Below are 17379 nucleotides of genomic sequence, written 5' to 3' on the forward strand. Positions count from 1 at the left end.
CCTCCAAAGGGAAAGAGAAAGATTGAGAAGAAAGCCAAGATCCTACTCCCTGAAAACTTAGTGGCACTTCAGGGTCAGGTCTCCAGAGATGACCCATGGGCCAAATGCGTCACAGCTATTGGGAAATGTCCTCCTTGGTGGGAAAGGCGTTTTCCAACCCAATCCCTCAAGAGCCATTCTCAAGTTATTGCCACTTGCTATTTGCAAAGGAAATAGTTCAGGCCTGGATCACTCATCACAACACTGGGAGAGTAAAGGGCTTCTCCCAAGGAGCAAATGAGGGACGAAGGGCTATGCAGATAGTCGCAGGTTCAAACTTCAGATAGGGCCAAGATAGAACCATGCCTGAAATCCTGAAAGCCACTGCCAGTCCATGTTGACAGTATTGAGCTAGATGAACCAATGGGCTGGCTCTGTATAAGAGTGTTCCATATGCATACAAAGCTGGACAACAACCCATGTTCAACCACTTGTGGCTACTGGAGATGACTGCAGTGATCGAACAGCCCTCAGAAAACTAGGAGCATGTTCACATTGTGACATTAGAGCATAGTGAAATTAATTCAGGGTTAGATTCTACCCCCACCCCGCCACTGGATTTCTTCCACCCCACCCCCCAAAGCTGTTCACATCAGCATGTCTTCATTAGAGTCATATTTTCCCCATTTGTCTACACACCAAGGGTCTTTGATGGGTGTGCATATCTTGACCCTCTGCAAAGGTGTTCATACCTTGGCTGAAGATGAATTAGGAACGGGTTGAAGACTGCAGTAAGTGTGAAGCTGGCTTGAGAAAACAATGCAACACACAGTTGTATTTTATAACAAAGTACAGGATACATATGCAGTTTGGATAACATCATGGGAACACAGATTAATAACCCAGGACTGGGAACATGGTGAGTCAGTGGGAATGTGAACACAATTTATATGTCAGTGAGAAGACTATGATCTATATCCAATGCTAGTCCTCCAATGCTAGTAGACTCATTGAAATTAACAAACATAGGTAACGTAAATCCACTAATTTCAATGGAAAGTTAGATGGATTAATGCTAGATGGTAGCAGTATTTGGAATAAACTAGCTCAGGCCACATTCACACCATACATCTAAAGTGCTATGATACCACTTTAAGCAGTCTCAGCTTCCCCAAATTAATTATGGCAGCTATAGTTTGTTAAGGGTGCTGAGAGTTGGTAGGAGACTCCGCTATTCCCCTCCAATGCTATAATTTCCAGAGTGATTTAACAGTCAATCCCTGTTCCCTGGGAACTCTGGGAATTATAGCAATAGGAGGGGGAATAGGGGAGTCTCCTACCAATGCTCAGCACCCTAAACAAACTAAAGTTCCCAGAATTCTTTAGGGGAAGCCATTACTTTTTTAAGTGCCATTGTAGCACCATAAACATGTGGCGTGAATGTGGCCCCAGAATATCTGAACTATGCCTGAGAGTAGCTCCCATAGCTGCCACATGAACAGAACATGAATTAAGTTTGCTTTGGGGTTTAATAAACCACAGCTTAGCATTGCCATTTAATCCTTCAACAAATTCATGAGGCCTGGCAGCACAGTTTGATGTCAGACGGCAACCTTCATCATGTCCATTTCCTGTCTCCAGCACTGACAGAATTGAGATGAAGATGTCCAGACATTCCCACTGAGAGAATGAAAATAAGCCCCAGACATCCTGCGGAACAGGTGAGGCCCAGTTCCAAGAGGGACTTGAGATGCAGGCAGAAAGATAACCAGCTCCTCCTAGGCACAAATCACAAGAAACTTAAAAAGAAAAAAGTATTGTCCATTTTCGTGAGCTCAGTCCTGTCTAGAAGGTCAACCCATTTATCAAATTATCCAGCAGAGAGGGTGCTGGTATTATTTTGCAGTTAAGTGTTTTTACCCCCCACCCCCACCCCCGGCAACCTTTGGAAAAAAAGAAATTTATCCTGGATGCAGCCCGTCACCCTTGACGTCAAGCCCACATGCACAAACATTTTCTTTGACCGCTGGCCAAACGGTGCACGAGGCAGGAAGGACAAAAGAAAATGGATGTGGAGAAGATTCAATAGAGAAAACAAAAGCTCAGTGAAGACGTTTGATTGCACATGATGTCACGTGTGGAGTTGCTTTAGTGCAGGGATGGCCAACGTGGTGCCCTCCAGATGTTGTTTGGCTACTACTTCCATCATCACTAACAACTGATGGTGCCTGCTGAGGCTGATGGGAGTTGTAGTCCCAACAACATCTAGAGAGCACCACGTTGCCTATCCCTGCTTTATTATTGCAGGCAAAATCAGTTGCACTGAGTTCTCATTTAAATCAACAGGACTAAAGTCATGACTACACAGGAATATGCTTTATCAGAACATTGGTCCACCTAGCTCAGTATAGTCTATGATCCATTAGCTAAAATGGGTCATTGGAGAAGGAATTTGGGAGTTATTGGGGCCTGAGTTAGGTAGCTCTACTAAGTTCAGGCTTGGGTAGCCTGTCCCTTCCTGTCTATACTGACTGGCAGCAGCTCCCCAGGGTTTCAGGAAGGAGTCTCTCCTCCCTGGGCACTGAACCTCTGATCCAAAGGTAAAACAGGTAAAATCCAAGATTCCAGTCCTCATGATTCTGAAATATTTATATTCCACTATTCATTAAAAACAACAACCCCAGAGCAGTTTACAACAACTATACCGTGAAGGCTGATTTAAATAGTCCCACTGAAACTTGTCTTCTGCTGAATCAGCGTATTGGTCCATCTAGTTCAGTGTCATCTACACAGACTGCCAGCAGACAGGCATTCAGGCAGGAGCCCACCTGATCTGGAGATGCTGGAAGTTGAACAGGGAATGTTCTGCACACCAAGCAGAAGTTATAACACTCAACTAGAGGTAGGCAACATGGTGCTTAAAGGGCCAAATCCTCATGAAATTTATTAGCATTTTAGTGCAAATTTCTCCTAACACACACAGAGACACCTATGTTTGTATGTAGCTTTGATTCAATAACACTTTTTGCAGCCATTTCCCCATACAGAATGCACATTCGTATGCAATTTTCATTAAAAGATTCATTTTTATGGTCACTTCTCCCCAATATATGCATTTTTGTAAACACTCTTTGGTTGGAGACCGGCATTGTAAAATTCATATATGTGTGAATTTCTAAAGATGGCTGAGTTTTGGTTCTCGTGTCAATTCAGAAAGCACAAATCAGGTTGCACTGAATTCGATTTCTCCCCCCCTCCCTTAATAACTCGTCCCCACTCTTGTGGAAACACAGGGTGTGAAGCCTTGCTTGAGAGGAGAATTAGGCAACATAAAGCAACCAAGGCCAGCCCAGGTCAAAATCAGAACAGTGACATTTTGCCCAATTGAAAATGTCTATGTGGGAAATTCTGCTTTGGCTTCAGCTGTAAGCTGTGAGAGGCCTAGTCTTGCCTGGAATTCTGAAGTGTTTTGAGAGGGAACACAAGAATACAAAATCACTGTAACACAAAACAGCTTACACCACACAGTCAATGTGTTAGTTACTGAAGTGGCGTAAGACTCTTCACTGCTTTAACCTGGTGAGAAGAGAAGGGAGGGACAACCTAATATAAACAAAGCAGAAGGCTCCCCCTTCTGGCTGGCAGAAATGCAGCAAGGACCCCTCTGTTGTTGAATTACAAATCTCATCATCCAGACCCAGCTTAGCCAACAGCCAGGAATGATGTGGGTTTCAGTTCAACAACAGCTGGAGATCTATAGTGGAAGACCGCTAACTTAGAGGAGGCCTCCAGATGTTGCTGGACTACAACTCCTATTGTCCCCTGACTGTTGGCCATGCTGATGGGGACTGATGGGAGTTGGAGTCCCACACTATATAGAGGGGCACAAATTCCCCAGCTCTAATATAAGGAGAGGCATTGCCTCCTCTTTCTCCTATGAGGGAATGCCTCTTTTAAATAAGAGGCATTCCTCCATCTCTTGCAGGCTGTTTCGCAGATCAGGGCTGGGAAACTTGTGTTCTTCTAGTGATCTTTAGACTCCAACTCCCATCATTCCTGGCTGTTGACCATGCTGGCTGGGGCTGATGGGAGCTGGAGTCCAAGAACATCCATAAACCTACAAAAGTTATCCACTCCTGGCTCTGAATAATTCCTGGGAGTTGTTCCAAGAGAATCTCCAGCTCTTTCTCTCAAAGGGAACGGATTGTCCAAAGCATTCAACACAAAGTGCACACATACATACTGTGCATGGCCAGAGAGGAAGGTCTCTTTTGCACACTTGTTGCATGACTGGATTTTGGCAGGTGCAGCCTGCCCTAAGGAGAAAAAATCATTTAATGAAACTCGTATTTCATTGCTGATTGGGACGTAATCCTGGATCAGGGAGGGTGGTGCTGATCAGAGCTGGCAAAAGGTCAAAGTGGATGATTTTCTTTATTTAAGGCTTGTATGCGTAATAAAAAATTAAGCAGACATAGCCCTAGCTACCTTTGAAGGTGACCTGGAAACTACAGTGGTACCTCGGGTTACATACGCTTCAGGTTACAGACTCTGCTAACCCAGAAATATTACCTCAGGTTAAGAACTTTGCTTCAGGATGAGAACAGAAATCGTGCTCCAGCGGTGCGGCAACAGCAGGAGGCCCCATTAGCTAAAGTGGTGCTTCAGGTTAAGAACAGTTTCAGGTTAAGAACGGACCTCCACAACGAATTAAGTTCTTAACCTGAGGTACCACTGTACAACTAATCCAGAATGCAGCAGCTAGACTGGTGACTGGGAGTGGCCGCCGAGACCATATAACCCTGGTCCTGAAAGACCTACATTGCCTCACAGTACGTTTCTGAGCACAATTCAAATGTTGGTGCTGACCTTGAAAGCCCTAAACAGCCTTGGCCCAGTATACCTGAAGGAGCATCTCCACCCGCATCGTTCAGATTGGACACTGAGGTCCAGTGCCAAGGGCCTTCTGGTGGTTCCCTCACTATGAGATGTGAGGTTACAGGGAACCAGGAAGAGGGCCTTCTCGGTAGTGGCACCCACCCTGTGTGCCCTTCCATCAGATGTCAAGGAAATAAACAACTATTTAACTTTTAGAAGACATCTGAAGGCAGCCCTGTTTAAGGAACTTTTTAATGTTTGATGTTTTATTCTGTTTTTAATCTGTTGGGAGCAGCCCAGAGTGGCTGAGGAAACCCAGCCGGATGGGTGGGGTAAGAATTATTATTTATTATTATTATTATTATTATTATTATTATTATTACTACTACTACTACTACCAGCACAAGCATTTCTTAGCGGAGGTGAAGGACCAGGAAGAGTGGGGTTCAAATCCCTTCTCATCCACGCAGCTCACTGGGTGGCCTTAAGCCAGTCACTCTCTCCAGGCCTAACCTACCTTACAGAGTTGTTGTGCAGGGATAAAGAGAGAAGCCTGTATGCCATGAACTCCTTAGAGGAAAGGTAGAATATGGCTGTTTTTAACAGCTATTAAAGCTATTTTTCAAAAAACATGGACATAAATGGATATCTGATTACTTAAAAATATTCTAGGAGCATTTTTACAGACCTAAAAGAGAAAGCTGAGAAAGGGAGGGGGGTTGGGAACTATAATTGACAGATAAATTAATTTGGGGAAGTGCTGTGCATGCAGAGGGTCCGAGGTTAAACCCCCAAGGGCATCTCCAGGTACGATATACATGGAGTCATTGTAGAAAATACTGAGCTACGTGCACCAATGGTCTGACTCAGTAGAAGGCAGAATCCTAAATCAAATGAGAACTAGAAACTTGATTCCCTACAAGTGAAAGCTGAGGTTCTCTAAATGCTAATACTGTACCACATTCTGAGACTTGTGTGTCTGTGTTGGCTATCAAGACTTTCTTCCCCTTCTGCATTACACACAGTCCCTTAAACCTGACATAACCCCAGCCTTCTTGAACACTCCACACTTCCATAAAATCAAGTGCATTTAGATCTCATGACTTGTAGTCAAACCACAAGACTTAAACACAAAGAATGAAACTGATTCTTCACACATACAACCACCTACACAACCGCATTACTGTACAACAGCAGATCATATAAATCAGAACACCATCTGTTTCTGCAGCACAGAAACAGCTCAACAGTTAAATGTCTGGACCCACCTGTGGCAACCATATCTGCATCGAAGGCAAGGAGGGCAGGTGCTTTCCTTCAGAATAAGGGCTGTTGATAACTTGTGGCTAGACTCTGGTACTTCTATAAAGTGAAGGTTTTGTAACAAACACCTCCGTAGACCAAACACCATAGCAAAGGAAAGCAGACTCTCATGCCCACTGCCAGATGTTTTCATAAGAGGCAGGATGTGAAAGAGATATATTTCTTGATAAGCCTGCCAAGGTTATTTTAAATATACTCCTCTTAGACAGAGGAGATACCCATAAAGGAAGGTAAAAGGAAGGGGGGGATATATATAACATTTCCAATTCATTTCCACAGTATGGCTTTAAATCAAAGCAAGTATGGCACCCCCTTTCTCCTGAAACAGAATTGATAGCTAAATGGAACCTCCAGGTACAGCTGCAGTATCTCTCTAACATACCAAATACTGGGCACCTGTGGGATAGTTTGGACATAAGAAGGATAAGGCCCATCTAGTCCAGCATCACGTTCTCACAGTGGCCAACCAGACACCCCAAAAGGAAGGCCACATGCAGAACAGCAACTCTTCACCTCCTGCAGTTTGCAGAAACTGGCAATTCAAAGTATTACGGCCTTCAAAAGAGTAGGTAGAAGATAGCAACTGGGCTTAGTCACCATTGCTAGCCTTATCCTCTGCAAATTTGTCTAATCCTATTTTAAAGCTATCCAAGTTGGTGGCCGTCTTCTTGTTGTCTTCAGTTCTGGACTTAATGGTATTATGGAAGGGGGTGCTATTTAGATGGTAAAAATTCTGTGCTTCAAAATATGAAAAAACCAGCCCTTCGCCAAGTGGAATCTCCCTTGCCACATGGAGTTCTGGACCCTGGACCCCACAATCCTTCCCTGATGGCACCATTGGGGGGACAGATATCTGAGTCGGAATATTGCTTTCATGCTCTGATTGGGGGTTTTCCAGCAGCCAGCTGGGAAAATGTGTTGGGTCCTTTGGCTACTTAAGTCACGTAAGGCTTAAAACGAGAGTAAAATATCCCAAAGAGGCTTGTCCTCCAGCTATGACACTGTCCTGGAACTGAACAGAAGGGGCACCTGAGCTTGTGCAGAGCGAGCATTGAGTAACACACATATGCAAGAGGGAGAGAATTTCCAGTACCAGTGCTGTGCCAAACAGTGGAGGCTGGTCCATTAGGAAGAAATGGGCACTGCCCTATGAACTTCAGTCTGTCCTCAGCCAAACATCCTCTCTCAGCCTTGTGCAGAGCTTGTCTGAGGCCCAAGGTGGGAGTCTTGTTAGAATAAAGTTATAAACTCAAGCAAAAAATTGGCCGGTCCCTGGTGGGGGCCCCAGCCAGCTTAGTCCTCTGAGGTCCAGGGCAAGTATACCCGACTGACCGCCCTCCTGGCATGGGCTTGCTTTCTTACAACCAGTCCAGCAAGTGGCACAGACTGCCAGCTTCCTCCTCCTCCTCCTTAGTTGCTCTTGCAGAACTCATTAGTGAGGAGGATAGGAACAAAACCATAATTAGTTGGCTCTACCTCCACTTGCCATTGGCCCTGTCTCCACTCATTACTGGCCCCATCTACTTCTTGGGCTCGCTGCCTTCTGCCCCACCAGGCCAAATAGGCACAAACCATTACTGCTCCTGAAACACTGGTTGCTCAGACCAACCGTTAATATCCTTTCATACTAGGGTTGTCAGACCTCCAGGTCTGACGCAAAGTCTCCCGGTTTGCCTGGCCGTCTCCAGGCAGCAACTGATTGGCATGAATCTCCAGGTATGCGAGGTGGCCTTTGATAATAGTAATAATGACAATAAAAATGATGACGACAGTGCATACAACTTGCAAGCTTCAGCCCAGCAGGAGCTGACTGCAAATTATAGAAGGGACACACTGGGGTGCCTCTCCTCTGCTCTCCTCTCCCAATTAACCTCCATCTCCAAAGCCCACCCCTGTGACATCACTAGGAGGCCTCCCCCCATGACATCATCAGGGCCACCCCAGATCTCAGGTTTCAAATCTCAGGCTCTGGGATACTCCGGAACTGGCCAAATTATTGAATATTCTTTTCCTATGTCGCTGAGGATCATGGTGGGACACAAATTTCCCACTCCACAAAAGTGACTTCCCCAGCATCCTCCAAACACTGCAAGGATTCATGAGAAGGGATGACAGGGCTCTCAAACCATGTTAGACAGGTTTCCTGAAAGTAACCTTGTTCTTTCTAGGCAACTCCTGGTTCCCTCTCATGGTGGGAATTAAATGAAATTCTTGAGGCTGAATTCCCTCACCCCCTAGCAAAGCAGGGATGGCGTAATACAGCTAAGAGCATGTCCTCTCGGCAGAGGTGAAGGTGATAATTTGGCAAACCCACAAAAGCATCAACAACCCCATTACGCAAAATGTTTTTTGTGGGCTAACTGGAAGAGGTGGGGGAGAGCTAGAAGTGCCAGGGCTTCAGAGCTGGCTGGAAGCCCAGTCCCAAATTTAGATGAGTACATCTGGTGTGGGAAGGCCTACGGCACATGCTCAGAGGCATTCTATAATTATATCATCAGCATTATTAATCCACAAGTCCTGGAGCTGGTGCCTAGGAACAGAAGAATATGCCTTCTACTGAGACAGACCACAGGTCCATCTAGCTCAGTACTATCTACACTGACTCAGGGATTCAGGTAGGGATCTCTCACAGCCTTACCTGGAGATGCCAAGGATTTAATCTACATGCAAGGAAGCTACTCAACCACTGGTGTGGCCTGTTGAAAAGCAGGTTGCAACAAACATAATATGTTTAAAAACACATGGCACACACACACCAATAATCCTGGGAACTGTAGCTTTTACCCCCTCACAGTGGTACAATTCCCAGCAGCCTTAAAGAACTACAGTTCCCAGGATTATTGAGGGGAAGTAATGTGCTTTAAATCCTAAGAACACTTGGGGGAAGGGATGCCACCTTCTTTGCCAACCAGGCACCCTCTAGAAGTTTTGCACTACAACTACCAGCATGCTGGCTAGGGCTGCTTAGAATTCCAGTTCTAAACTTCTGGAGGGTTGGCAAAGGCTGTGTTAGTGGGAAGCACTCGACACATGCTCAGAGATAGCCTCCCCTTCTAATTCATGTGATCTTCACCACATCCAGAGTGGAAGCCCTTGTGTATATATATTCATTTCCAGAATGTCCTGAAATTGCATTTGCTCATGTACATCTTTTTTTAGTTTCATCTGGTCTCCACTCCCCCCCAACCCACAGTCAACTCGAGAATTGGCTTCCTGGATTAGGGGGGGGGCAGGAACCCTCTGAGACCAGCCAGTCAGAAGCATCACAGAGCTCAAGACCAAGGACTTGGGGGAATAGCCTTTCATGATCACCTAACCCTTGGTTTGTACTGAAAGGCAAACTGCTCCTGAAAATGGACGTTCTATTTTGTTGCCATAGCTCATATAGCCACCAGTCAGCCTGTCTTTCTCCTCTCTAATCATACTGTAAGAATACAAGGGCTTTTGTGCTGGATCAGGCCAAAGGTCCACCTTAGCTCCTCCCTTTCCAAGAAGATCAAACATAAGGCAGGGAGGTGACTGATAAGGTCTTCCTCATAAAAGGATTCAATCGGCTTCTGTATATCCTGGCCGACTGTAGACTGAAGCACTGTGGGGCAGAGACCAAAGCATTTTCATTTATGTTATGTTGTTAGATGCCACACACAGCATAAGCTGTGGAAGGGCTGTAGTTCAGTGGCAGAGGGGCCCAGGTTCAATCCCCAGTGGCATCTACAGGTAGGGCTGGGGGAGAGTCCCTGTCTGAAAAACCTGGAGAGCAGCTGCCAGTCAGTGTACGCAGTACTTAGCAAGAGGGGCCAATGGACTGACTTCAGCAGAAGTCAGCTCCCCAGCCCTTCTTTAAATTCAGAATCATGAGGACTGGAATCTTACTTCCTTTTTTAGAGGGGAATGCCAAAGCTTAGTGGTAGAGCACTTGGTCTGCATGCAGAAGGCTCTGGGTTCAATCCCTGTTGTCTCTAGGTAAGGTTGGGCAATAACTGCTGCCTGAAATCAGAGCTAGTGTCAGGCAGCATAGATTGTGCTGATTTAGTATAAGACACCTAGATATATCCCTATTTAATTCAGCCTTTAATTCTGAGCCATTCTTAATAGTTTCTTAATTCATTTTTAGGGGGAAAAGTCATAGCAGAGCGGTAGAGCTCAATCCCCAGCCCCTCCAGGTACAGACCCCCTGGAGATCTGTTGCCAGTCAGTGTAGACAGTACTAAGCTACGGTATATAAGGCAGTTTCCTTTCAACAACAACAAGAAGCAGTTCTGACTAAATAAGCCACCTGTCCGTTTTCCACCTGCTGGCAAACCCCAGATCGCAAACACTCGGGAGCGAAGACCTGCCTATTATTCCCCCCATTTGTGGGGGGTGGCTGCTCTTTCGCTTGCGCTGCAAAGCATTACCAGGGGGTTGGACTAGATGCCCCCTATGGGGCCCCTTCCACCTCTACCATCACGATTATTATTTTCTAGCCTTTGCAAAAGCGGGCGTCCTTTACCTGGCTATCCAACATCATCATCTCCCGCTCATCGTTCCCAAAGGCTGTTTGAAGAGAAAAGGCGCAGGAGAGGAATCCACTCAGGGTCGCTTGCCCTGATCGCTGGGTCACTCACTGGTCGCTTGCCATGCGGTTATAAATCCAGCTCAGGAAAGGGCTCTCCCTCTTTTACGCCTTGTCAAGAGTCCTTGCTGCCTGGCTTTGCCCAGTTAAGAAAGGCGGCCGCGGCAGCAGGTCTCCAGCGAGCCTGGCGATGCTCCAACCCCTGCCAACACCACCCGGGAGTAGCTCAGCGTCTTCTTGGCAAGCCCATAATAATCCCGTCTTCCTGATCTCCTTCTCCGGGCGGAACTAGGGCGATTCCCAGCCGGCGGCTCCATAAAACTCTCCTATACACAGCAGCCGCTTTTTGCGTCCAGCAAAGGAGGAATTATTATTTTTCTCTTCGCCACCAGCACAGTCTCGTTGCTAGTCAATTTCGCTTCCCTCCGCCTCCCCCGGCCTCTTCAATTTCCTATTGTTGTCTCCCCGCGCTGCTTGGGGAGAGGAGCGCCTCGCTGCTTCCCTCCTGGTCGCTCTCCTGCAAAAAAGAGGTCCATGGGTGAAGAGAAAGCAGGAAGAGGAAGGGAAAAAATGGATCTGCTTTTGGGGAGTCTGGAGACAGAGACAGAGAGACAGCGCTCTGAACGTTGCGCGCAGCTTGCAACAATTTGCAAAGGGCGGGGGTAGTGAGCGTGCGAAGGGGAGGGGGGGGACTGAAATGACTCAAACAGCCGCCAGCAGGCTTTTAAAAGATCGCCTCTTCGCTTTTACTCTGCTCCCCGTCTCCCACATATTTTTTCCAAGCTAGCAAACGCCACCTCGCGTTTCCAAAACACAGTAAACCGCAAGGCATCGTTGGGTGGGAGGCCCCTGAGCGCGTGCAGAGTGCTTTCCCCTCCTCGAAGGCGAATCTATATAACCTAGATAAAGGTTGCCTAATAAGGAGGCATCTCCTGTTGACTTGGTGGTTGGCTGCACCCAGACTGGCTGCAGACAGGTCTACAGGGAGAAAATTAAAGGGGTTGTTTTGTAGGGATCTAAAGGATTCTGAGCATAGACAGAACAGCCAAACAACAATGGAACAAAGGAGGGTTGTTGTTTTTTAATAATCTGAGGGCTAAATTTATTCTCAACATGTGCAGAGTGCCTGATTGGATTTTTTTTAAAGATGCACCAATGTGGGCAAATACAGAAATTTTCTTTTGTTTTTGTTGTTTTTCAAAATATAGATGGGCACAAGGCATATATATATAATTAAAGGCCGAATTAAATAAGATGTCAGCTTCTTATTTAATTCAGCCTTTAATGCAGAACTGTAAGGACTCACAAGAATCTTACTTTATCTTTAGAGGAAGGGGTGTAGCTCAGTGGTACAGCATCTGCTTTGCATACAGAAGGTCTCAGGTTCAATCCCTAGTGGTGTCTCCAGGTATTATTTTTGTTATTGTTTAGTCGTGTCCGACTCTTCGTGACCCCATGGACCAGAGCACACCAGGCACTCCTGTCTGTTATTATTATTATTCTTTATTAAATTTGTATAGAGCTGGGAGAATGCCTAGAGAGCTGCTGCCAGTCAGTGCAGACAACATTGAACAAGATGGACCAAAGTCTGACTCAGTATAAGGCAGCTTCCTATGTTCATGCAAACCAGTATTCTGATTAATACTTTTTATGGGGTAGGGTAAGGGGCACTGGGGACGAGTTTATGGAACCAAGAAAGTGGTAGCACAAAAAGGTTTAGGAACCATTACCGTAACAACTACACCACAGGTGGAACACGTTTTTTTGTCCAGGTCCTCTGCATGGGATATTTCCACTGTAGGCTCAGTCCTCGGGCCTGCAACATGTGCTCTTAACAGGAACAGAAGACCCAGCAGGGCCCTTCCAATTAACGGCCCCCCAGTGCCCTGCAAGGCTACGGCATATAAAGCAATGCCCACCCCCAACCGCTTGATCTCCATTCACACAGAAGCCTGAACATTTTCAGGCGCCCCCGGGGATGCTGCGGAGGTGAACAGAAGCTCCTGGAACCAGCCTTGCCTGATCAATTTCATGCCAGCAGTGAAGAGGGCAGAGCAGCGGTGGTGGCGATGGTGGAGAGGGTTGCTCTGGTAACGCGAAGCCTGCCTATATTATTATTTTTTCATAAAAGAGCATTCGGGGTTTCAAGAGTCGGGGAGGATGGCGACAAGCGTGATTCAGCCGGTGCCAGCTATCGTGGTGGTGGTGGGGTTTAGACCACCACACGAGACTAGGCCAGTGTATGGGTGGGCTGCAGCTCAAATCCCCACCACACCACCTTCTTATCATTCTTTCATTGATGTGGGTGTCAGTATCTATTCCCACCCACCTTAATTATTTTATTGCACGTATATCCCATCTTTTTCTGCAAGGTGGTGTACATGGTTCACGCCAACCCTGTGGTTGACGCCACCCCAAGGTGGTGTACATGGTTCACGCCAACCTCACGCCAACCCTTGGCTGGGCCAAGGTCACTCAATGGGCATTTGAATCCTTAACAGGGGTGCCAATTTGAATAAAATATTGGAGGGGCCCAGGTAAACCCTGACACACAAACACACACACACAATTTGAATGGGAATTTCCAATAACTTTGAGGGGCCTGGGTCACTCAAATATTTTGGGGGGTGTTGAAGACTCCTCTGGTCCTAGGGGTTGGCTCCTATGAACCCTCATATACTACTTGCAAGTAGACAAGCGATTCTGGGTCCGTAAGTGCATGCAGTGTTGTTGCTCTTTAGCGTGGATGAGCTTGTGGTAGCATACATTAACTGGTCTGCCAGCAAAGAAACAACTCAAACATCAATGGACTTCTGCAAGGGATGGTCCGCCATCTGCTGGCAAAGATGCTGCAAGGCTATTCCTGTCTCTTTTGTTTCGCAATCTACACTGCAGGGTTCAATATTTTAATCCTGTGGCATAGGTACCAACTCCCTGGGGCCCTTGGTGTCCGAGCACCCACAAAATTCCCCATGAAGGGGCCAGGCACCCACAAATTTAAGTGCCAGGACCATGCACGCTGCATGGCACCCACAGCCCTGGGCACCCATGGTCACGGGGCCAAGCTGGCACTCCTGCCCTGTGACTGGGAATCATTTTCAGCCCAAGGGCAGCATATGCAGGAAATTTGAACTCAGATCTTGCCCCAGCCAAAGTCCTAACATATTGGTCACAGCCTCACACGACATTTTTGGGCTTAAGGGTAGTGATTTCTGTGAGCGTCAATACTCTTTACTGTATTTTGCTTTTATTGATTGCATTTATATCCCAACTTTTTTTCTTCAAAGAGCTGAAGGAGGTGCACATAGTTCTCCCACTCATTTAATCCCCAGAACAGGCAGCGCTGGGTCCAAAGTCACCCAGACCCACATGGCTGAGGTGGGATTTGAACCCTGCTCTCCGAAGTCCAAGTCAAACATTCCTCCAACCACTACACCACTCTGGCTCACATACCTGACGGTTATGGGCATAGCCAGTATTTATTTATTTTTTTGCATGGGGCAGGCCTTTTGTGGAAGGGGGGGGCAGAACCTCAGTTGGCTATGTACGTTTATGTATTTTTATTTATGTGTGTTTATGTATTTTTATTGATTGGGGGGGCAGGTGCCCCTCCCTGTCCTGTCCCCCCGGCTCTCCCTTGGCTATGCTCATGCTCACAGTACTGGGTTGTGGTTTACTGGGATCATGGTTCCATTTGAAGCTGTCACCATAGGAGGCCTAGCAGGGCCTTCCTATGCCTCCCCCTGCATCCAACACAGCCCTCTGAACAGGCACCAGGCAATTAATCACAATAACCTTGTGGGGCAGGTTAGGCTGAGGCAGTGATGGGCCCGCAAAGTTGCACACAGTTAAAGCTTCATGGCCAAGTGGGGAAATCTGAACCATAGTCTTCCTTGGGTCCTAGTACAACATTCTAAGCACTATGCCGTACTGGCTTTCAGGCGCCTGGTTAAAACGGTTTTCTTTAAGGAAGGCTTTGCACTTTGCGAACGTTCCGATGTTTCCAACGTTTTGATCATACATTTTGCATTTTGTATTTTCAGTGGTTTTTTCATAGAGAGTTTTAAAACACACACACACACACACACACACACACACACACACACACACCAGGGGATAAATTCCTTTTTTAAAAAGTAAAATAAATAAAACTTTCCCACAATGCCTGTAATCCAGGCATTCTGGGAAAGACAAATGGTGGCCAGGCCCAGTCACCCAGCCGAGCATTGATAGCACATGGTGGGGGGCTCCAGTGGTTATTTTACTTGGGGCAGGGTGTGGGTCTTGGATTCTGGTTCTTACTGACATAAAGTAGCCAGAGCACACTCTGACCATGCCTCCATTTTACCATCTTATTCTGCACTCTGTGCTTTTGCCTAATTGAATTTCTCTTTCTCACCATCTCCCTCTTCCCCCGACATCCTCCTGCCTCCCTCCCATGCATTTTGGGAGCCGTTTCCCTGGAAACAAGACCTGCTTAATTCTGTCATCTTTGACATTCCACTCCTCATTCTTCGGTGAGATCATCACCTGCCTCGGTTCCCCTCCTTCTGCAATCCTGCCTCTCAGACATTTGCCATCAGAGGGTCATTAGCCAATTGGAGCTAGTATAATATTTTTTCCCAACCCCACTCCCCTCTTCCCAAAAGATTGCAATGCGATCCTGTTTATATCCATCAACCTCAGAGACATTTAACTCAGCAGTATTTAGTAGACAAGCATAGGATTGCACTGTTAGGCAGATAGCCAGACAGGTAGTGGGATGGTGATGATGATGATTACATATTTATTAATATCCTGCCTTTCCACATGACAGGGACACAAGGTGGCTTACAGATAAAATATGAACAACCTAAAACAGGGGGGGGGGACCCATTCGAAACAATTAAGCATTAAGAGAATTAAAACATAGCTATATCTATATGAGCTCTATTAGAATCATACAGATAATTACAATAAAAACAGCACGGCACCAGCCCTTTAATTAAAAGCAGTTGTTTCCCAAAACCCTGTTAAAACAAGTCTTCATCTGGACTGCTACTAGCCAAAAACTGGAAATTGCAAGAGATACCAACAATAGAAGAATGTCCGAAGAAAAAGTTGGACTTTTTGGAGCTGGCTGACCTGAAGAATCCGCGACCAGAAAGAAGAGATACAAGAAGATTAGAAGAAATTTAAAGATTATTTGGCTAAGTATTGTGATATTAGATAATTAGAAAATTCTTGGAAGTAACGAATAGGCTTAGGGGTAGAATAAGAACATGTGTTAGTAAATAGCAAGGATTAGAACATTAATAAAGGAAAAGAGGTTAGTAAATGATAGGAGTTAATATTATTAGAAATATGAATTTGGAGAACTGATATACAGGTGATATAATGAAATTCACTTAGAGGGGTTTCGAGGAAGTCAGATATCAATGTTTTGAGAATTAGATAGCTGAAGAAATAATTTTTCCTGTGTTTAGTTTTATTGTATTGTAATGTGTTTTTCTTTGTTGTGTGTTTTGTATGTCATTTTTGTTATAAATGGGAAAATCAATAAAAAAAATTGAAAAAAAAGAAACAAGTCTTTATCTGCCAGCAGAAGGATAGCAAGCAGGGAGCCAGTCTAGCTTATCCAGAGAGGGAGTTCCAAAGTCTGGGAGTAGCCACTGAGAAGGCTCTGTTCCAGGTCCCCACTAAGCCTGCCTGTGGGGGTGGTGGGACCAAGAGAAGTGCCTCCTCAAAAGATCTCAATGTCAGGCAGGTTCATATGAGGCAATGTGGTCCTTCAGATAGGCTGGACCTAAGCCATGTAGGGCTTTATAGGTCATTACCAGCACTTTGAATTGTGCCCACAAGCAGATGGGTAGCCAGTGAAGCTGTTCTAGCAAAGGAGTTGTCTGCTTGTGGTCTTGGATGTGGGCTTCCCATTGTGGGCACCTGGTTGGCCACTGGGAGAAGAGGATGCTGTACTAGATGGGTCACTGGCCTCATCCAGCATGGCTCTTCTTTTTCTGAACAAATCCAATGAATAAATAAACTTTTAAGCTTTACTCCTTAGCTAGTGATGTTTGCTAATTTCAAAGCTTCTACTTTAAGTGGGACTAATATTGGATATAACCCATAATTGCTATTGTGATCAAAAAATTAGCCTTCATATTCGCAAAACTGTTCATAGTAAAGAGGGGATTCTTCCCATGACTTCCAGTACTGTACTTGTCTGCCAATTAAACAATATTTAATTTAATAAATTGATTGTCTCCTTTTTCCACTGAATCATCTGCTGTTTAATCCATCGTGTTTACGTTTAATCAATATATTGCTAGACACTTACGGTACCTGCATTGGTGCCTTTGAAAATATTATTGATTGTAAAGGAGCCCTTCTGAGATACTGAAGGAAGAGAAAAGTAACACAGTTTCATAAACAAAAGTTACCAATTTTAATTAGAAGGCAAATAGAATCTGCCTCTAATTTTTCTTTCACTTTTTCTCTATAAGGATCGACAAATCTTACCAGTTCAATTTGTCCCAGGGCCCCTTCGGACTAGTGTTATTTTCTGTAGGCTGCATTCTGCCACATTATGTAATAATAGCACATTAGTGATGGATTTATCCTGGACCATCCACACATCATTCTGCTTTCTATGGCCACATCCGCAT

At 45.6% G+C, this 17379-nt stretch overlaps 1 protein-coding gene across 1 annotated transcript in view; it reads right to left on the reverse strand.

Moving 5' to 3' along the window:
• Positions 1-11380, reverse strand: part of RALGDS (ral guanine nucleotide dissociation stimulator) — a 93305-nt gene extending 81925 nt beyond the window's left edge. Inside the window, exon 1 of the mRNA XM_082207819.1 lies at positions 10673-11380. Within this exon, the coding sequence (XP_082063945.1) occupies positions 10673-10693 (21 nt within the window). The 5' untranslated portion in view covers positions 10694-11380. The remainder of the gene's footprint in view (positions 1-10672) is intronic.
• Positions 11381-17379: the final 5999 nt, after the last annotated feature.

This window comes from Podarcis vaucheri (assembly GCF_965113315.1).
Source record: "Podarcis vaucheri genome assembly, chromosome: Z".
NCBI classification, from domain to species: Eukaryota; Metazoa; Chordata; class Lepidosauria; order Squamata; family Lacertidae; genus Podarcis; species Podarcis vaucheri.